This window comes from Littorina saxatilis, linkage group LG7, assembly GCF_037325665.1.
Source record: "Littorina saxatilis isolate snail1 linkage group LG7, US_GU_Lsax_2.0, whole genome shotgun sequence".
NCBI classification, from domain to species: domain Eukaryota; kingdom Metazoa; phylum Mollusca; class Gastropoda; order Littorinimorpha; family Littorinidae; genus Littorina; species Littorina saxatilis.
In genome coordinates, this window is record NC_090251.1 from 41,246,244 (window position 1) to 41,268,047 (window position 21,804).

Consider the following 21,804-nt stretch of genomic DNA (forward strand, 5'->3'; position numbering starts at 1 on the left):
GCAACGGGCCACAGCTTTTGGGGGGTTACCTCCCCTTAACAGGGTTCGGTGTAGTTTTAGCGGACTGAAGTCAATGCTTCTATGTGAGTTGGAGTAAGAATATGTAATTTAATATCAAAATTTTATATAGTATTTCTTGTTTATTTTTTTATTTTTTTATTGTAGTCCGGGATATCCCCCATGAAAGATGTTTAACTTTGTAAAGAAGATCAAGATTGTTAACAAGATTTGAATTAAGAACTTTGAAAAGACATCCCATTCGAAACAGATTTTAACGTCAAACTACCTTCTGTTTTCCCATCATCCTCTTGTGGAGGTGCCCTTGAGAGCTGACGAAGTGCTGCAGCGGAAGGCGCGTTGGAAACCACGGAGGTCATCAGCTGGGGTTTGAACAGGTTCAGCTGCTCAAGCTTCTCTGGATTGTGAGACAGCGTGGCAGAGAACAGCAACTTCTGAAGCTGCAGAATGATTATAAACACAATATATTACTTTGATTATAAAATCATGTAGAACAGCAACTTCTGAAGCTGCAGAATGATAATAAACACATTATTTCATTTTGATTATAAAATCACGTAGGCAATGTCCAGTTTTAGCCCCGTGTGAGCTTCTTCGACTTCTTCACGCTGAATGAATCTCAAAATGTTCACTCTTCCTTCAGTGTGTGATGTCACTTCCACGGGGCTCTATATCTTGACTATGCCAATCAAGCATTATAGTGTGATACGTGAAGTTGTCTTCCAAATCTAAAAATTCAACCCATTCAAAGTACACTGGAACCTCCCTTTTAAGAATTCAACCCATTCAAAGTACACTGAAACCTCCCTTTTAAGAATTCAACTCATTTAAAGTACACTGAAACCTCCCTTTTAAGAATTCAACCCATTTAAAGTACACTGGAACCCCCCTTTTAAGAATTCAACCCATTTAAAGTACACTGAAACCTCCCTTTTAAGAATTCAACCCATTTAAAGTACACTGGAACCTCCCTTTTAAGAATTCAACTCATTTAAAGTACACTGGAACCTCCCTTTTAAGAATTCAACCCATTTAAAGTACACTGGAACCTCCCTTTTAAGAATTCAACACATTTAAAGTACACTGGAACCTCCCTTTTAAGAATTCAACCCATTTAAAGTACACTGAAACCTCCCTTTTAAGAATTCAACTCATTTAAAGTACACTGGAACCTCCCTTTTAAGACCCCCCAATTTAAGACTTCCTCCCTTTTAAGACACTGTTTTCTAAGACCTTCTGTTAATATCCTCTGTAAAATTACTCTCATTTAAAGACTCCCTCCTTTTTAAGACCTGATTTTCTCAAATTTTTGGGGGTCTTAAAAGGTTCCACTGTAAAGGACAATTCAAGATGACAGATTTGATGTGCCAAATAGAGGGAAATATTTCTTTCCCTTTGTTATCTTGACTTGCTCTGTAACTACAACAGGCAGAATTTTTTGTTTCTCATTCTTTCCGTATGTTAAGTTCAAGGCAGCCTTGCTTGCTCTTTTCTTTTACAGAATTATGTTCTTGAGTATTACATTAACTAGCAGTTTAACTGAATTTGTGTGTGTATGGAACTGAGCACAAACACTGTGTGTCAAACTAGAAACAAAGCCTGTTCTCAAGCTTAACCTTGCTAAGTACAGACCTGTATAACAGACAGACCTGGGAACCCCTGTTTTGCACTTGTAGTAGTCTCAAAGAAACTTGGCGTATTTTCAGAAAAAATTTAGTGTACTCCACACAGCATTCGAACATTCAAAACACTGGGTCGACTTCGGGATGCGCTTGTGAAGAAAAGTAATCTAGGAACTTTTTGGATCGTATTTTTTTCCAACGACCGTACTAATCGTATTGTAGACAATATGGCGTACACAATACGGCAAAATCGTATTGGTTCCCAGGTCTGAGTTAAATAATGAGGCAAACTGTAGAGTTTCGTCAAAGTATACTTACAGGTAACTCTGAACACATGCTGAAAATAAGAAGAAATCCAAAATTTCAGTAATAAATTTTAATTTAATTAATATACTTACCCAACTCACGTATAGCAATTAACTCTAGTTCAGTGCTGGTAACGCTGTACGCGTCCCCTTGGTAACAAGGGAGACCACTCTAAAAAAGAGAGTGAGCCATCCCATAATGTCAGACCAACTACCGGTCCGACTTCCGTATGCGTGCGCATAGGCCGCCATTTGTATCATACCAAACGAAGCCCAACTCACTTCTTTTTTAGTCCCAAAAACCACCACAGCGGGGAGGTGGGAGGGATTAAACAACGTGAGTTGGGTAAGTATATTAATTAAATTAAAATTTATTACTAAAATTTTGGATTAAATTACATAACTTTACCCAACTCACGTATAGCAGATTGCTACTATAGGTGGTGGGTACTTACCAAAATTCAAGCATGTAGGACTTGCCCTGCAGCTACCAAAGCAGGTAGCGCAGAGCTGCCGTCCTGTCTCAGTGAAGAGATGTCCCTGAGATAAAAGCTGATGAAGATATCTTCGGATCGCCAGTAGGCTGACTCGAGAACTTCAGTAAGTCGACCAGACTTGAGGACTGCCAGGGAGGAAGCCCATGCTCTTGCCTCGTGTGTCCTGGCTGCAGTGAGAGGCAAGACTGCCCTAATGTCTCCAGATTGAGCCTCCCACCAGGCATAAGATTGTTTGATAAGATTGGAGACCCACTTGGTCAACGTAACCTTTGCGATGTCCTTATGCCTAGCCGTGTTCAGAGATATAAACAGCAATTTTTGATTTTCTGAACGAAGATGCCGCGTGCGTGACAGGTAACTACTGAGTGACCTAACGGGGCAATTGACTACATCTGGATCGCCAGGAGCGAGAACATCGCTCAAGGCCATGATGTGGAGGACGGGCGAAATCTGACCAGGCTTCTGGTTCTTTGCAAGGAAACCTGGAGTAAACTTAAGAGAAACGGATCCGTCTTTTTCAAAAGAAATATCTTTCTCTAATCCTGATAAGGCGTGAACCTCACTGCCTCTCCTAGAGGTAGCGAGCAATGTTAAAAAGACCGTCTTGCGTGTCAAATTAATCAAAGAAGCTGAGAGAATAGGTTCAAAATCTTCCGAGGCTAAAAACCGCAAAACTAACATCAAGTCCCAGGCAGGGAGTTGTGACTTAGAGCGCGCGGCCGTCAGGGAGGCACCCTTAATGACGCTTGAAATCACTCCGCCGAGTGAAATCTTGTGACCGAGTTGCAAAAGAGTTGAGGAGATCGCGGACCTCCGTACGCGAAGAGACGAGGGAGAGGCTCCCTGTTCTGCCATCCAAGACAGGTGGTTGGCAACCTGCATCGATCTAGGTGATAAGGGATTAACCCCGTTAACAGAGCACCACCTAGACCATGCCGCCCAGTGAGAGGAGTACACAGAAGTCGTGGACTCCCTATGGGCATGACGGACAAATTTCAAAGTGGAAGTAGAGGCCCCTGCCTTAAGCAAAGAGCTTCGGACAGAATCCAGGCGTGAAGGCTCAGGACCCGCGGATTTTCGTGGGGGATGCCTGACCGAGGCTGAACGAGGTCTCCCTCTTTCACTGCGAGAGGAATCGGGGGCCGAACTGCTAGACGCAGTAAATCGGGAAACCAGTGCTGGCTTGGCCAAAGCGGGGCGACCAGAACCAGTGCTGGTTTCTCTAAGTCGACTTTCCTGAGTACCTTGCCCAAAAGGCAGAACGGAGGGAAAGCATACGCTGTCAGGTTTGTCCAATCGATTTCCAAGGCATTCACCTTCCAGGCCAGAGGATCTGGGAAGGGGGAAACAAAGAGAGGAAGTCTCGCAGAGAACCTCGTCGCAAAGAGGTCGATCAGTGGCTTGTCTATCTGAGCCCAGAGCCGCTGCAGGGATTGGTGTGAAAAAGTCCATTCCGAGTGAACCACCTTGTCCCCTCTGCTCAGGGTGTCCGCAAGGACGTTCAGACTGCCCCTCAGATACACGGCTGAAAGCAGAATGTTCTGAGCGTCGCACCATGTCAAAATGCCGCATGCCTTGTCTGAAAGGCTGCGAGATCGCGTCCCCTCCTGTTTGTTCACATAAGACGCCACAGTTGTGTTGTCTGTGTGGAGCCTGACATGTTTGCCCTCCAGAAAGGGCCTGAACGCCTGTAGGGCCAAGGAGACGGCCTCCAATTCCAGCACATTGATGTGAAGGGAGGACTGAGCTGAGTCCCAAACCCCTGACACCGTCTGCTCGTCTAGATGAGCACCCCACCCTGTCAGAGATGCGTCCGTGAAAAGCTCGCTCTCTGGCGGTAGGCAAACAATGGGAACTCCCTGGAACAACAAAGGGAGCAACCATACTCGAGTTGTGTGCAGAAACCACGAACCCAGGGCTATCTGGACATTCCAGCCTTGGGATGACTGATCCCAACGAGCCTGCAGAGTAGACTGGAAAGGCCTCTTGTGTACCCTGCCTAACGGAATGAGCGTTGCCATCGAATCCATTTGGCCCAGTACCGAGGCCAGGACCCGTACGCTGGCCCGATTCTCTCCGTAAAGAGAACGGATCAGATCCTGGAGCTTGACTATCCTTCTCTGAGAAGGACGAACAGTCCAGTCTCGGGTGTCGAACTCCATGCCCAGATAAACAAACCTCTGAGAAGGCACCAACTCCGACTTTGTGAGGTTTATGGAGAAGCCGAGCTGAGAGGCCTGACTGAGCACTCTCTGAGTGTGAGCCTCGCAAAGCTCTTTGTCCTGATGGAGGATCAACCAATCGTCTAAATAGGCTCTGAGACGAACCCCGCTCTTTCTTACCAGAGCACAAAGCTGTCGGACGATCATCGTAAAGATCCAAGGCGCTCGAGACAGGCCGAAAGGAAGAGCCCTGAACTGGTAAACTCTGTCTCCCCAGGGGAAGCGTAGCCACTTTCTGTCTGCTACGTGCATCAGTATATGAAAGTACGCATCTGTGAGATCCACAGACGTTGCCCAGTCCCCCGGACGCAGCGCCTCCCGTACTGAGGTTGTAGTCTCCATAGTGAACTTGACCGTCCTTAGGAACTTGTTCAGGGCAGACAAATCCAAGACCGGTCTCCACGCCCCCGAGGCTTTCGGCACTACAAAGAGTCTGCCGTAAAACCCCGGAGACTGAAGGTCCGTGACCTCCTCTATTGCTCCCTTGAGCAGAAGGGCGGTCACCTCCTTTTGTACGGCGGCCCTTGCCTCCGTATCCCTTGGAGCCCTGCAAGGCGGAATTATCCTGGTCAGAGGTGCCTTTTCCCCTGACCAGAGAAGCCAGAATCCCGAACTCACTATCCCGGTAACCCACTTGCTGTCCACTAGCTGCAGCCAGGAAGTGAGGGCCCTGGACAGGCCGCCCGCTACAACCAGTGCGGGGGCTACCGGAATGAGAGGTTCGGGAACGCATCATTGGGGGTGAGGCTTGCGCCCCGACCCCCTAGATCCTCCAAAAGATTGACCCCTCTTAGGGTAAGGAGCTCCGCGGCCCCTACCCCTCGAGGAGAAAGACTGCTTTTGTGCCTTCCCGCCGCCACCAGACGAAGAGGTCTGGGGCTTGCTAGAGGACTGAGTCTGCGTTTGCGGCTTATTCTGAGACTTTTGGAAGCCCTGGAGCGCAAGATGGGAGAAAGCAATGTCCCTTGCGTCCTGAGACTCCTTCTGGAACGCGTCAATGGACGACTGACCCAAGAGGGCACCGTCCGAGAACGGCGAGACCTTCAAGTTCTCGATAGTTGCCCTATCCCAAATCCTGGAACCTGTCAAGAAGGCAGATCTCCTGGAGTGCACTGCATGGGCATAGAGTTTAGCCGAAAGGGAAATCTGTTCTTTCGAAACCTTAGCCAGCGTGGAGAGAAGAGTGGTGGCGTCCAAAGCCGAAGCGTCAAACCAGAACTCGAAAGGATCGAGTGATGTGGCAATGCATCTTGACAAAGACCTTTGTAAAGACTCAGACACGGAAGAAAGTTCCAACAACGACCTTCCCGCTTCTTCAATAGCCGCAAGTGAAGCGTCAGTAAAAGGAACAGGCTTGTCCTTACTGTACACGTCTTCACGCAGCACAGCCATTCCCGGTGAAACCGGAAGCACGGCCGAAGGCAGGGCAAACGATTCAATCAAGTTGACTGATTGAGGGGCAAACTTGCAATTCAAGAAACCGGAAACTTGACCCCCAGGCTTCGCAAGCCAATCAGTAACATCGTCCGGTGCGTCCCCATGTTGCAACAACAGAGGAACAGCTGGACCACGTTTAGTCTTAAAGACATTTGCCATTTCGTAGGCAATTGACGAAGATTCTTGGAACCGGAACTGAGATTTCTGTTCTCGTGCCGACCGGAAATCGTCAAACGCGGATCGTGGTGGAGGAAGCTTGACCTACTTTCAGCCACCCCTTCCGGGAAATACTTAAAGGTCCAGACCATGCTGTTTTAGCGTCAAAAACGCTTCGAATCGTGTTCCTGCGCGACCGAACACTTCCCGATGTTTGCAGTTAGTTAGAAAACCACTTTCTTACCGTCTTCAACAATGTTTGGTTTACTTCGGAATCTTCTAAGGCCGTAATCCGACGAATTTTGTGACCGAAGCGACGGATTTCTTCTCCAAAACGACCCGCCATTGTGCCGCGTGATCTTCGCGAGACTGGCTTATGAATAAATTATCCGTGACGTCACACTGTGTGAAGATGGTTGTTTACCAACATGGCAACAAGCGTAACTGCAGACGAAATTGAACCGTACATGTTCGAACTACCAGTTTCTCTCCTCGAATCAAGCATGAAAGATGAGGAGCGGAGGCCACTTCCAGCAGTAGTGAAAAGACAGTGACGATGAAAATTGCGACTCTGTTTGTCTCAGCGATCAAAGGTAAACACGCCCGCTCTCTGTGCTGAACTTATCGTCTGCTTTCGAGTCTGTGCTATTTTTTTCACTCTCGCCTTGTCAACGCACTCGCGAATAAGTGGGATATTGTTTAAGTGTTCATGCATTGCATGCACGAGTAAAAGAACAACAGCTCATCGCAGTTTTAACTGTTCTTGATTATTTCAGAGACTGGTGTCAGAGTGGCCACTGTACCTGTTGTATTGTGTGGGAGGGGCAGATTTGAGAGAGAGAGGAAGCTAGCCTGAGGTACATTGTAGAATGAAAACTTGCAGGGGAGCAAGAATGCATCACCAGCCACGAAGGTGTACATACAACTTTTTTTGAGGTGCCTATATTTGTTTGATTGTTAAATGTATGTATTTGTTGTTGTTTTTAAAGGCTATCAAGAAAACTGTTGTCATTTAAATTTGTAACACTCAGGCACATATAGTTTCACACACACACAAGATTAACTCACTTGCATGCCCACAGAAGAAGTTTGCTCTTCACATTGTTCTGTTGTTGTTGTTTTTATAATGTAATCATTGTAACATCAACACTCAGTAATAACCAATATTACAACACAATCACTTTTTCATCAGAACTCACTCACATACTACATGTATTAAACCCTGGTTTATGGACACTTGCATTTGTACTTTGCATGGGAAAGCAGCCTGAATTTCAGATGAACTTTAATAAAAGAAGATTTATATGTATGTTGCTCTAGATGCATGTTTTAATAAATAATAATGACATTCAGGAAAGTAAAAGGACTGTTGAAGTTTGCTGTTGTAAAATGTCTGATGATTAGGGTTCTGTTGCACATTTAGTGAATTGACTGTACCAATTGCTGTTATTATTTACACCCAATCAGTGCATCCACATGATATTATGTAGCTTAAATTAAAGAACATGTTTTGATGTGTTCAGAACATACCGACAAGTTGCACACTCACTGACTTTCCGAAAGAACAGGAAAGTTCTTCCTGCCTGTCTGGTCACTGCCATCAGAGACCTGTTTCTGTCACAGAGCTACACAGGCTTCAAATATATGTAAGATAAATAAAAGGTACATTACAACTCTCAACTGCGGGGTGTGTGTGTGTGTGTGTGGGGGGGGGGGGGGATGTGCATAACCATTGCATACTTAAGGTCGGCTTAAACTGCAAACAGAAATGTGGAGCTTGCATAACAATTCTTGCTTTGGCAGATTTGGAGATAGGCAGCCTCAGTCTATATATAGTTGGTCACCAGTTGGGGCGTCCTGCTTGGTGACAACTTGAGCTTTGTCAACTGGTCTAGCTGTAGCAGTCAAAGTCTGGGCACTGTTGCATTGTAGTCTTGCTGTGTATGCAGAGCTTTGTTGTAGCTGCCATAGGCCAGTGTTGCCATAGACCAGTGTTAGGATCACCACCCCCTCAAACAGCTCCTTCAGTTAACCTGATGCCTGTTTTAGACAGAAAAAAAAGTTACCACAATCAGCAGAACTTTCACTGGAGAATGGGCATAATTCTTTCATACTTTCTTTCTCATAGCTTTTTTTGGTTTTTATAATCTCTTCATTACACTAAATAACATCCATCTTAAGACCTATTTTGAGCCTGAATTTAAGTTGACTAGTAATGATATTAATCATAATGTATTTATTTTTATAATGTACAAACTAGAGTATGTATGTGGATATGTGTGTGATGGTGCTGGTATGGATATGCGTGGTTTGGGTTATGTGTGTACTGATGTGTACATTTTATGTGTTTTGTATGTTTTGCGAGTGCGATTTTATGTGATGTTATTCTGTACACCAGCCAAAACAAAATGTCTGGTATATTAGATAATAAACGCACCTTTAAATTTATTAGCGACTACACCCCGTCACCCTGCAGTCCCCCTCCCCCCCATTACACCCTACACTTTTAACATTGTATAAAAAATCATGTCCCAATATAGGTCCCTAGTTACCTGGGAGGACGTTAAGCTCCATAATCAACATCAACAACGTATTGAATTGAATTGAAAAGCTGGGGTTAGGAGGTCTAACTTCTTGAATTAAAGTGGTTTTTTTCTCAGGTGCATGTAGTTTTTTATTTGCTTGAAATCATGGTGTATTCTGGTTGTAAGAGAAGAGTCAATTTCCTTGTAAGCCTGCAAAATTAAGATTTGTCATTTTTGAAGTACATTTTTGTAAGAGTCCAAAATAGTCCAGGATAAGGAGGAAAAACATAGGGTGGGTCAGGAAATCTGAAACATTGCATAGTTTTGTTTTGCCTATGTAGACACAAAAAGTACTCAGAGTACTTCCCCCCCCCCCCCCCCCCCCCCCAAGAGAGCATAGCTGTTTTAATTATTTTAATGCCACTGTTAGCAAGAGGAGTACTACAGACAGCAATCAAACAGTGGATTTTTTCTGTAGACATTGTTATTTCTGTTTAGGTGTTTCAGTAGTTTTCTATGCGGATAAATCATGCTGCATGATCACTAGAAACAATCCAGCTCTGTAGCATGCAAGTTTTTTAAAGGTTTTTTTCCCATGTTACTCTGAGAGAAAAAAACAACCCACAGAGATAAAGTTGAACTGGCAGTTTGACTGAAGCAGTGGTAATAACACAGAGTGCTCTTCCTACAATCAATTTTTTTTATGTGGATGATGATGTCCATACATGTACAGTTTGGTTGTATTATTTTGCTAGACTATTTGTTTCTGTTATACGATATATCTGCTCACATGATTGTTGTTCATAATTTGACATTACATTTACTGCTGATCAAAATGTATTGTTGGAATAGGTCTGCTTAATATTCTGACTGCAGTTTTGTAATAAAATCAAATAACACAGATGTTTTAAGTATCAAAGTGCTTTTCACACACACACACACACACACACACACACACACACACACACACACACACACACACACACACACACACACTCACACACTATGAGTATGACTGCAAACATGAATTTGTACTTGTATTAATTATAATTACTGTATTACAGAACCTGATCTGAAAAAAAGGACAACAGCAAATTATTCATGCAAGCTTGCTGTATTAACGATTTCTTTATCCATTTAATACAACACTGAATTAAAAGATAACAACTATAACAACGTGTGTGTGTTTGTGTGAATGTCTATGTGTATATGGACGGACACTGATTAAACCTGAGACTCATCGATTACCCAGGTGAGTGTAAAAGAGGGAGAGAGAGAGGGAACTTTAAGGTGGGTGCATGGGGACGGGCATGTAGTAACAGATATATGTTTTAATCTGTAATCTTAACACATGTGCTTAAAATTAGGAACAGATGCCATTCCACTACAAATACTGTCAGTCTGACAAAAACGCCCAGTGACACTGAACCCCTATCCCTTACAGAACACATTCAGTATACATGTACTCACTTCCTTTCGTCTGCGTTAAGTGAAAGCAGATCATTCTGATGACATTGGTATCCGGTTTCTGACCTCCTGTGAGTGGTCAACAATTGTCGGAACTGGAACTGCGTTAGGCAACAGCTGTTTTGTGTGTGCCAGGTTTTCTTGCCGGCTTAACTGCGTTCGCATTGGAAGAAAGTGTCGCGAAACACAGCACATCGTGTTGGCCGTTTCCAGTTAATCAGTCTTGCTGCAGAAGTTGTAAGCCCATCGGAAAAAGGTGACAACTGATGCCTGAACCTTTTTTCTATACTTCATAGCTATCAGCAGCCGTGCGCATTCCTTCGGCGTGCTGTTGATGCTCGATTTAGGCAAACGCCCACTTGAGCGTAAGCTGTAACTTTCGGTTTCCAAACACAAAGTGACGTCACAGCCGGTTCTCGTCTACTGGCGGCCATTTCGAAGTCTCGTTTAGCAGACGAATTTGGCGGAACGTTTTTAATTAAATCACAATGATTAAGCTACGAATCGGTGAATTTCTTTACATTTTTGGAATCTTTAGGTGCGTTTCTCTAACCTTCAGTCATCGGTTAGTGATTCTAATAACCTTTAAAACAGCGTGGTCTGGTCCTTTAAATGCCGTCTCGGCGGCCAGCGCCACTGCGCTTGGCAACCTCGACGGCAAATTAAGCTGAGGGTCGTCCCCCATAGCGGACGTACCCTCGTCGGCCTCTCCCTCTTGCTCAAAAGCGCAATCGGGAGGGTGACCCCCAGAGAGACTCTCCTGGTCAATCCAAAGGTCATCCAGGCCAACCACTTCCTGCCCCCCGGGCGGAAGAGGACGATGCGGCTCCACATTCCTCCAAAGAAGGGGGAAGGAGCGCACCACCCTTTCGCTGCACAGGGCCCGTCGACCCAACCAGCCGGGCGCTTCCGCGCGAGGGGTCAGCCAGGTTGTCAGGGCTATTACGGCTCGCAGGCTTTGCAGCCGAGGTCGCCTTTTCCTCCTGTACACGCACCCCACTTTCGCCGGAGAACCCGGCTACTCGTGGGGTAGACATACCTTTGCCGTGAACCGGCATGTTCAGCAGAGACACACGACGAACGTCACCGTCCTGCGAAGCAAGAACATCAGCACGCGTAGTGACAGACGACGCAGAAGCTGTAGCAGAAGGCGAGGGCCGGATCCTGGCAAGAGAAGGCGGATCCGCAACACCGGAAGGGAGGGAGCGAAGTTCCGCCCGAGTTGACGACAGCTCAGCCGCCAAAGTTGTGACCTGTGAACTCAAAGTGAGTAACAAAGACGCTACGTCTGCAGCGGCCAAACCTGGGCAAACAGGAGTCCCAGAAACAACAGCAGTATTATCCACACGAGTACTGCTATCTGTAACCTGCGTAGACAAAACGGGGGAAGCAAGCATTTCCGCCAAAACTGGGGATTTAGCGGACAAGTCAGAACCTACAGAAGTGGCATGACCGGCACTTTTAGTTTTGCGAGACCCTTTCTTACTGGGCGTGGCATCAGTAGTAACCTGTCTCGCACTAGGCTTCTTTTTAGCGCTATCTTTGAGCGCAGCTTCCGCCATGACAACAAAATAAACTTACAAAAAATATTCAGAGAAAAATTTCATAAGTCCAAGATGAGCGACAAAATGTCGCTAAAATTACAAGTAAAACAGAAAGATCTCACCAAATACAGCAGAGGTATAGGTGCAAGGCTTATGCGGCGAACAAGGGGCGAAATCCAAGTCCTAAGACGAAGAAGTAAGGCTGAACACAGCCAGAGCGTACGTAAACACGTCCAGTTCCTAGAACCGCTGAGTTTGGTATGATACAAATGGCGGCCTATGCGCACGCATACGGAAGTCGGACCGGTAGTTGGTCTGACATTATGGGATGGCTCACTCTCTTTTTTAGAGTGGTCTCCCTTGTTACCAAGGGGACGCGTACAGCGTTACCAGCACTGAACTAGAGTTAATTGCTATACGTGAGTTGGGTAAAGTTATGTAATTTAATACCATTTTAAAATCATATACAGAAAAGAAGCAACAACACAGCAAAAGATAAAATTGTATCAAATCATACCTCAATAAATCTAACTATAGATAGCTTTGCGATACCATTTAGTTAGCAAAGTGGCTTCAAAAGTTAAAGGAATATTTCATCCACAAAGGACCACACTGACCTGAAATTTTTATCTTTGCTTTCTAACTGATACACATTGCAATGATTTGGATTTTAAAGGCACAGTACGCCTCCCGTAAACCATCACAGATACTGTCAGGCTTTTACACACAGTGTGAGCGTTCAAATGGAAGGGTGTTTGTACTGTGTGTAAAAGCCTGACAGTATCTGTGATGGTTTACGGGAGGCTTACTGTGCCTTTAACTGACAACATGTGCACAACCATTTTGAAGGTAACTGCTCTGTAAAGGAACAGGGAATAAAGGTTTCATAGAAAGCAATAAAAAAAAAGTGTTCTGTCATTTTCAATAACATTTCATTTGATCCTCTTCTCTCTCTCTCCCTCTCTCATTGGTGTGCTTGCTCTCTCTCTCTCTGTCTCTCTGTCTCTCTCTCCGGTCTTTGCTCTCTTTTCTCTCCCCCTCCCCCTAGAAGGCAAAATTCACTAAAGTGAAACTTACCCAAACATTGTGGGTGGACCAGGCTTTTTGCGACTGCAAGGGAAGTAAGACTGAGGAGGGGCATTGTAGGCAGCATCTTCGACAGCCGACAGCCAGTCATTCTTCACAATGTCTTCCATCATTCGATCTGCTTCATCGATCACCTTGGACAGAAAACACTGCATGTTGTTAAAAAATGTCAATAACAGGTAAATAATCACAGACACCTGCTCAAGTCAGTGGTATGGAAATATAAGCTGCTTCCCCCCCCCCCCCCCCCCCCCAAAATAAAACTGGTTGACTGCACGGACAAAAGTTGCTTACATGTACAGGCCAATCCGGATAAGACGAAATTGAAGGGACCGAATTGTTATTGTGTCCTATCCGAAATTTCGACTTGGTCATAGTACTAAACTTACGTCACATTACTGACGCATGGGTGACGACATGAACAAAAAAGAACAAAACAAAAGAACAAACGAACTATGGTCATTATTGTGAGGTGAAATCATAAGTGGCCTAGACTAGAAGCAAGCTGACTGAAACGTCACTCGTGAATTACGTCACTCACCTAATTTTCTCAGCGATCTCAAAATCTGTCACTTCTCTACTGCCCAATCATCCCCCTCTCGCCCACTTTGAGAAGGACTCAGGACTACCACCAATCAAGGCCAGACACATTGGCTTGACAGCTACCCCCCTCCACCTCACTTGACCGTGTCATCACCCCTCCAGTGCCACCCCCTCTCTTATCTTATCCTGCGCTGACCAATCCTTCAGAGACTTTCACATGTTGTAAAACAGTTTCCTCTCAGATAAAAACTCGGTCATTGACCCCGGGTAAGAAGGTCAGTGTCTGGACAGGCAGCTGTGTTCAGATTACAAGTACTGAATGAGAGGCAACCCACAATTTGAATTCTCGTCACTTCATTCTCCAACCATAAGAACACACACAAACACACACTGTGAGTACCACTCGCCCCTCCTTACTCCTCGCCCCCTCCTAACTTCAGTTCATACTTTATTGCTGCACACAGCAAAGGGCTTGTGATTGCATAATGCGTAATGATCGAGGCGTGCCGACTGACCAGTCGGTGTGGCGTCCGTGTAGAGAAGAAGGGAATAAGGTTACACAATGCGCTAGTGTGAGACGCCAAGTTTCGTGTTTCGAGTTGCTGTAGTAAATATAGAGTAAACTTTGTCTTTGGGACTGACTTTCTGTTGTGTGCTATCCGTCTTTCGACTTACGTAAGAGAAATCCCATTTCGAGCTCAGGGTACTTTGTACACATAGATAAAGAGGGATAATTCCGGACCAGAATTTTTGTTTGTGCTAAGCGAATTTTTGACTTAACCGTTTGTGAGTTAGCTGGATTTGCCTGTAATCAGAACTTGCACAAACTATCTAGAACAGCTCTCTAGAACATGGAATTACAGAGAACAAATGTCAACTGCATGTAAAATCAATCTAAACTCTCGAGACAGTTACAGGCAGCTACACTCGGGTCAAATGTTTCATAATTATTGAGGAATTAGGGTTCCCCGTCAATTTCTCTTTTTTAATTGTACCCAAAACTGCAGAAGCAGCATCCAATAATTATCTAACAAACTTTGAGACTCTAAAACTTTCAGCTTGGCCAGAGTTACAGGAAATGATGTATGGAAAAGCCAGAAAAGTGTCCAAAATGCATGGGTGGGACTGAAAAATGTCATGAATCCTCAACCGAACCCAAAAAACTAAAAAAATTAGAGAGAGAAAAAAAGAGGACATAATCGAAACCAGATTTCCGGCATATACCGGAAGAATCCCACCCATGAAAATGTCCATGAAAGATTGTCCCCTCACCAGAAACCTCAGCCATGAGAGATCAAACCCAGGTGTTGACTTGATGTGATCGACGAGACGGCCAGGAGTTGCCACGAGAATGTCCACCACACTGTGATACACTTCAGGATATCTGAAAAATAATGGCCACCAAAACTGTTTTAATACGTATGCATTTTAATTTGTATGCATAAAGAGCAATTACTTCCCTTTGGTTATTTGATATCTTAACAACGCTCTGCCTCATTTCGTTTAAGATTGTTTTAACTCTTTCTTTACTGGCCATTATCTCCCCAGTCTCTCCCCAGAAACTGGCCATTTGCATGGGTTTGCAAAAAAATTCTCAAAAATAAACAAAACAAGATGCAGCCTTCAAACTCATAGGTTTTATTACACCCCCGGTATAGGGGTGTGTATAGGTTTCACTCGATGTGTTTGTTTGTTTGTTTGTGTGTTTGTTTGTGTTCGCAAGTAGATCTCAAGAATGAACGGACCGATCGTCACCAAACTTGGTGAACAGGTTCTATACATTCCTGAGACGGTCCTTACAAAAATTGGGACCAGTCAAACACACGGTTAGGGAGTTATTGGTGGATTTTGGTTTTTTGGGGGGATCAACTACGGCATAACTCTTCCTTATCTTCTCCATGTTTTCAGCGTTTACCTCCCTTCCTTCGTATGGTGCACTATGAGGGGGGCATCTTCGGATATTCCCGGCGTTCTGTTACTATTTTTAGAAGGTCACCGCAGTGTCCAGAACGTAAATTGAACCCGTAAATTATCCTCATTGTAAAAGTGCAAAGGTCGAATCAATTTATAGCCACGCGAAAAATACACTCTCATCTATCTCTATATATTTATACAATAGATATAGATATATATATATACGGCTTCTCTGTGTGTGTGTGTGTGTTTGAGTGTGTCTGTAGAAAACACCTGTGTATTGCACAGTTCTGTTTGTGATGTGGTACCTAGGGCGTCGTCGACAAGTATGGGACTCGACATGATATGATCAGGAATGGCATTATGGCCCCTGAATCATGTTCGTGCTGTTCCCATTCCACGAGTCTGGAAGGGACCGAAGCTTGACGGGTCCATGGTTCGAAGCCGGCGTACAGTGCGCCACTCAAGCCGGGTATTCGGCTCTACTTGCTACCCGGCGAAGCGGCAGATACACCCCGGACAAAATCTGGTCGATGAGATATTTCAATACCTGCTCTCAGTGCGCAGCGCAAACCGATTTTTTTTTTCGGGATCTTTTGTTTTCTGTATGCGGTCAGTAGGTGTTACAGAAAGAGTTATATTGATTTGTCTTTTTCTCCGCCTGTCTCTTTGTCCACTCAATCAACTTATTTTAACCACACTTGTTAGCAGTGCCTTCTCAGTTGGTGGCAGTGAGAATGGTAAGGACGGGGGTGTTTTTCCTACCTCGGAGGAATTTCTTGTTGTGAATATATTGCTAAAACATATGCCAAAGTTTGGTTTCATTGTTGTGAAAAAAAATAAAAATATGATGTCCAGAATTTATGGGTATATTTTACGCAATACGAAAAAGGGGGTATGTATTTTGACTAAGAAGCATTTTTTCTTATGAAGGCTCTGCTTGCAACAAAACTGTTTCTGTTTACTTGTATGAAGATTGTGCTAACACAAAAACATAACAAATACCAACTGATTTTCCATTTGGTGGTCATGTAAGCATTGTGAACATGTCCGAAAAATCTGATCACACACCATGTGGTCGACATGCAGACCTGAACGGCCAGTGTATGGTGGCAGAGTTGGAAAATAGGAAAAGTCTTGATGCCAATCCTTCATCAAAAACCGAAGAAAATCGTCATTGTTTTCATCACTTTCCCCCATACCTGCCCCCACACCAGCAAAAGTCTCTTCTCACTCACCACCACCGCGTGCTTCTTCATCACGCCCACTCTCACTCCCACTTGCACTTTCACCTTCACTCCCCACTTCAGTTTCGCCACTGTAATCACTGTCATTGTCAGTATCGTCCTCCACATCAGAATCTTCCAGATCTGAGCCCTCTGTTGTCAACAATTCAATAGTCTCTTGCAACGTAAAACGAGGATTGTTTACACCACGATTGCCAGATGAAGCAGTAGGCGTCGCCATCTTGTCAAGCGAGTGACGCGCAGAGCTAGGATCAGCCACAAACTTCGCAGCTAACCTATCACAAAGGCTTGTCTCGTGAAGCTAAGAGTGCATTCGCACTTATAGAAGGCCAAAGAAGGGAGCTATACCTTTTAGTTTCGCATCTGACCCCCGACCTCTAACCAAGTGACCTACAAACTCGCGGAACGCAAATGCGGTCCTTAGTACACAAGCGTTGTGAGCCTCGGGACCTGATATGCGGTCCTTAGTATAGAAAGAGTTAATAAGGCAAAATTCAAAGAATCTGCGCATGCAAAAACTTAAAAAAAAATGAACTGATTCTTTAAGTTATGTTTCAATTTTTCACAGCTGTTCCTCGCTCGCCTTTTAGATCAAAAATAGCCAGAGCGGGAGGGAATGATTTGGCTAGCATGAGTTGAAGCCAGCAGAGAGTTATGTGCACTTTGCAATTAATTCCATCCTAAGAGGGAACTTATCAGCGGCTGCCACTGTGCGGGCCTGCAGCTGCTGAGGTATCTCTGCTGAGGAGGTTGGGTGCTAAAAATAGCTTAGCCTTTTTAGCCTGAGTAAACTATCAGTGTTGCTGAAATACTGTTATGGATGAGTTTTTTACCTTCTGAGGAATATTTCTCAATTCAAAGAACATGAGACAGAGTAAGGTCTTTAACAACTGTTCATGTATTTAATTATATTTTATTTATCTATTCGATCATTTTGCACTTTCCAAATTATGGGAGATCATCCCTGCAGTACATTTTTATTTTCCATTGCAGGGATTAGTTGCAGAAGTATGACTCCGACTCACCGTTTCTTGACAAGGGAGTCCTGTTCCACCGACAGAGTTGTCTTTCCCACTACCAAACCAACCTGCAACCATTACAACAGATGGAATATATATGATGCATGTTTTTTCTTCAATGATGTTTGACAAATGAAATCTCTCCACCTCCTGTGACTTTACCTCACTGTTTTGTGATTTCTTAGTCATCATCTTACACAATCACATGTAATTCTGTTCTTTATCCAAACTTTTAAAAGTTTTTACTACGGCACATTTATCACCCCATGCTGTAGGTTCCTGCCATCAGAGATAATCAAAATAAATTATGCATGCCAAGGACATACACAGACACAGTCCTAGTACTGCACATAGGAATTACAATGATGCAGTGATCACCAAAAAGGCATCAACCACACTTCAGTCGCACGCCCCTGAGAGAAGCAGCACAGATGTTAGTTATGTACAGCAGTGTTAAGATAATAAATCATATTTATAAATGACAAAGCACTGACCTTCAGGCCTGTGCCAGCGCAGTACTGGCTGAACACCTTGTACACCTGTTCGGCCAGGTCTCTGACAGGTAGCACCACCACTGTGTAGATCTTGGGAACCATTCTCTCTTTCAGTGACTGTGGACAAACAAATGAACTGATAATAATAATAACTTTAATACTACTACTACTAAAAATAATAATAACAATGATAATCATAACAAAACGGCCAAAACTATAATACACAATCACACACACAGCGGGCACACATACAGAGACTTATATAAACTCTCACATTCCTCTAGTATTAACTATATTTTTCTTACTGTCTTGCATACTTGAGCATCTCATTGAATCATCAAATCCCTTGCGCACAAATTCAACAGTAAAAATTCACCCAAGGAAAAGACTCTCTAAATCAATTTATAATACCTGAACAATGGGCAAAACGTAGGCAAGAGTTTTTCCACTTCCAGTTGGCGCTGAGACACAGATGTCCCTTGGACGAAATCCATACCGCCCACCGAGGAGACCACACTTCAAGTCTTGCCACAGTTCAGGGATAAACTGCCTTTGCACTGCACATAGCCACGCAAAAAAAAAAAAAAAAAATAGTGAATTTCTAAAAATAAAATACATAACATGTACATTAAAGTTTTTAGATACAAGTGTGATTTTGATAAATATCCTAGCTAAGACTTGGTAATATTCAGGAAGAGACAAAGCATAATGCATATATATATATATATATATAGTCCACCAATTATTAACAATTTTTTTCAATTTAAACACACACACACACACACAAACTCTCTCTCTCAGATACTAAACCACAAAGGATTGTAAAACAAAATTAAGAAGAATTATTTCCTCTTCGAATACTACTCTGTCAAGTCCATATAATGATCTTCAATGAAACGATATATATCTATAAATATTAGGAGCATAAGTCTAGATATTAAGAGACAGGCTGCAGCCAGCACTGTCAGAACAGAATCAAGATCCACCTCAGCTGAAAATTACCTGGAAAAAAGTGATGAATGTAATTTTCCTTCAATTTCTTGTTGAGATCATCATCCAGTATGCTGAACACGGCTGAATCTTCAGCCTCCATCTTGTCGGATGCAGCGCCGTGATGACGCTTCAGACCCGCTCCTCCTTTGATGATACTGGGGTTTGCCAGCCACCCTGGTAGCTTGCGCTTCACCTGTGAAGCAACAAAAAAGAGACTTGTACATCAATTTAGGTTACACTTACACTAGGCTATGTAAAGTATTTTATTCTCAGACTGAGAGTTAACAGTTTCACTCAGAGTAACCGTTTAAACAGCTTATACAAACTACAAAACTGTGCTACGAGGTGTAACAACCAACAGGACATGGTCGTGTATACTCAAGGACATGGCTGCATATCATGTGTCCATAAAGATTAAAATGCCTGTGTCTGCATACATCATTACATGTATCAACTCCTGAAATGGAAGACTAAAGCCTAGGGAGGCAGGGGTGAGAAAAAAAGTACTAAGAACATTTTAAAAACTGAAATCTGTGAAGGGTGTTACTGTTAGTGTGTGCTCGACAGTCACAGACTTACAGTTACAAACAAGTACCGGTATACTTACTGGCTTAGCAGTCACATTGTCAAAGTTGCCCAGTATTGAGAAGCCACCGATGGTATTCTCCATGTTTTCCCCTACTTCATCTTTTTCTTCTTCACCACTGACACTCTCCTTTGTACCATCGTCGTCATCACCATCGTCCAAACCACTGTCAGCTTCAGCCGACACAGTTTCTCCCTTCTTCACCCACTCATTGTTTTGGGCTTTTTTCTTCTTACTGGTTGCAGAAACCTTGCCTGGGCAATCGTCGGCCATTTCACTCAGCAGTGTCTCTGCATCAGAAAGTCTCTTCTTCTTCCCTTTCTTGGTCTTTCGATTCTTTTCAAGGGATGTGTCTCTTCCACTGTCATCTTGAGACGGTTCGCCATCAGAGAGATTTTCATTTCTTGAGATTTTAGCTTGACTCTGTATTTCAGGAGTGGTTGGAACTGGACTTTCATTATCTAACGATTGCTCCGTGCTTGAGAGTTTGCGCTTTTGAACCTTTTTGGGTTTCCTAGGGCTTTTAGTCACATGGGAAGCTTCTTCTTCTTCATTAAGACGAAGAGTTTGATTCTCACTCTCAGTCCTGTCAGAAAGTTGAACAAGGGAATCACACTTCGATACATTCACAGACTTTCGTTTTTTGGCCTTTTTATTTTTCACAGTTTCAGGTGTTGGTGTCTTCTCTCTGCTTGGTGGCCCAGATGGTGACTTCTGCTGTTTGAGGTTTATCTGCTGTTGCTGCCGCTGCTCCTTTCGAAGAGCAATCTCTTCTTTTAGTTTCAGAAGTCGAGCTTCTGGAGTGACAGGACTTTTCTGGGACATCTTGGGTTCTTTTGTGCTATCTACTGCTACCTGGAACACAATTACAGAAAGATTGTTAATCATTCTTAATGTTGCTTACACAAATACATTTTCTGTTTCAGTTTCAGTGCAACTAGTTCCTCTGACATTATAATTTATATATGATGAATTCTTCAAAGAGAACTATGATGGTTGATATACCCAAGCATGCCTTTATATGTGAAGCGCTATATATTTATTCTACTGCGCTACACAATCACTTTCTGAATGGTCTTTTCTGTGAAACGCTATGCGCTACTTCGCTATACTGGCTTGTCAGTTTCTGCATGCTTAATTTATGCACACGTTCAGCGATTTCTTGGCGCATGCATGCCTATAACAAAGTTATAATGTTTTGGTGAAAAAGATTGAAATGCAATCTGTTAAATTCATTCTGTTATTTCGACAGACTGACTAAATCAGTAAATGTAGTAATTTTGCTTCATGCAACTTGTTTAGCTACTCAGCTAGTGTAAAGAACTGTTAAAACATATATATATCTTGCCAAAAAGGCTTACTTAAGTGGTAGTGGTGGTTGTGATGATGTTGAAGTTCATGACAAGAAATTATGCTCAGAAGCTGCAGAACGTTGACTGTACATGAACATGTATACTGTATACATGTATACATGTGTACACAAAACTACAGAGCTTACCAGAATACCACATGTGCATTCACTGATTCAGCCTAGCACATCTGCATCATGATTATAATAAGTCTAGACAATAAGGCACGATCAAAAGATCGTTACACTAGGCCATCTTAAAGTTGGGATAGTCAATAGTACTGGTCAAAAGATCAGATATAGCCTATAACTATAAGGCCTCGCGGCCTTGGACATCTGCAAATTTATCTTATTTTATCTTATCTTATAATATTTACACGATCTGAGCTAATTGCTAAGCCGAATTCTCCGGTACCAACTCTCCACTACAGTCAGAGACCAACAGACGATGACTTAAAATTAAATATAAAACTATGTTGAAAAGGCAACAGTACCTTCCCGTTCTCCACTTCACGTGGTGAGGGTATTTCCCACAAAACTTGGACTTGGGATTCCCTGAACTTCCGTAAACATGTCTACCCAATCATCTCTCGACAAATAGTTCTTCCGGCACGTTTGCCCGAATGAAATATTCATTTTGTTTGCTAAGGCAGTCAAGTTAGTAGTGAAATATTTTACTAACTAAGAATAGATTAACGATGTAACCAATAGCATTATATGAGGAGTATACACAATTTTCTTTCATGTATAGCTTCTATTGTTTCGTTTCTTTTCCAATTTG

General features: G+C 43.4%; 1 protein-coding gene and 1 long non-coding RNA gene across 3 annotated transcripts in view; one reads left to right on the forward strand and one right to left on the reverse strand.

Annotated features, from left to right (window-relative positions):
* LOC138971461 (ATP-dependent RNA helicase DDX51-like) overlaps positions 1-21,608 on the reverse strand; it is a 29,477-nt gene extending 7,869 nt beyond the window's left edge. The window contains exons 1-10 of one of the 2 annotated variants that reach the window (XM_070344194.1): positions 21,518-21,608; positions 19,697-20,530; positions 19,099-19,282; positions 18,508-18,653; positions 18,097-18,213; positions 17,609-17,670; positions 14,695-14,806; positions 12,871-13,013; positions 1,959-1,977; positions 287-458 (exon numbers count right to left, since the gene is read on the reverse strand). In XM_070344194.1, the coding sequence (XP_070200295.1) occupies positions 287-458; positions 1,959-1,977; positions 12,871-13,013; positions 14,695-14,806; positions 17,609-17,670; positions 18,097-18,213; positions 18,508-18,653; positions 19,099-19,282; positions 19,697-20,500 (1,759 nt within the window). In that variant the 5' untranslated portion in view covers positions 20,501-20,530; positions 21,518-21,608. Of the gene's footprint in view, positions 1-286; positions 459-1,958; positions 1,978-12,870; positions 13,014-14,694; positions 14,807-17,608; positions 17,671-18,096; positions 18,214-18,507; positions 18,654-19,098; positions 19,283-19,696; positions 20,531-21,036; positions 21,127-21,517 lie in introns of those variants that run through there. The other variant, XM_070344195.1, reaches the window with a different exon arrangement.
* Positions 6,394-9,158, forward strand: LOC138971462 (uncharacterized). The gene is made up of 2 exons (XR_011457260.1): positions 6,394-6,850; positions 7,034-9,158. It is a non-coding gene; the product is annotated as an uncharacterized lncRNA (long non-coding RNA).
* Positions 21,609-21,804: the final 196 nt, after the last annotated feature.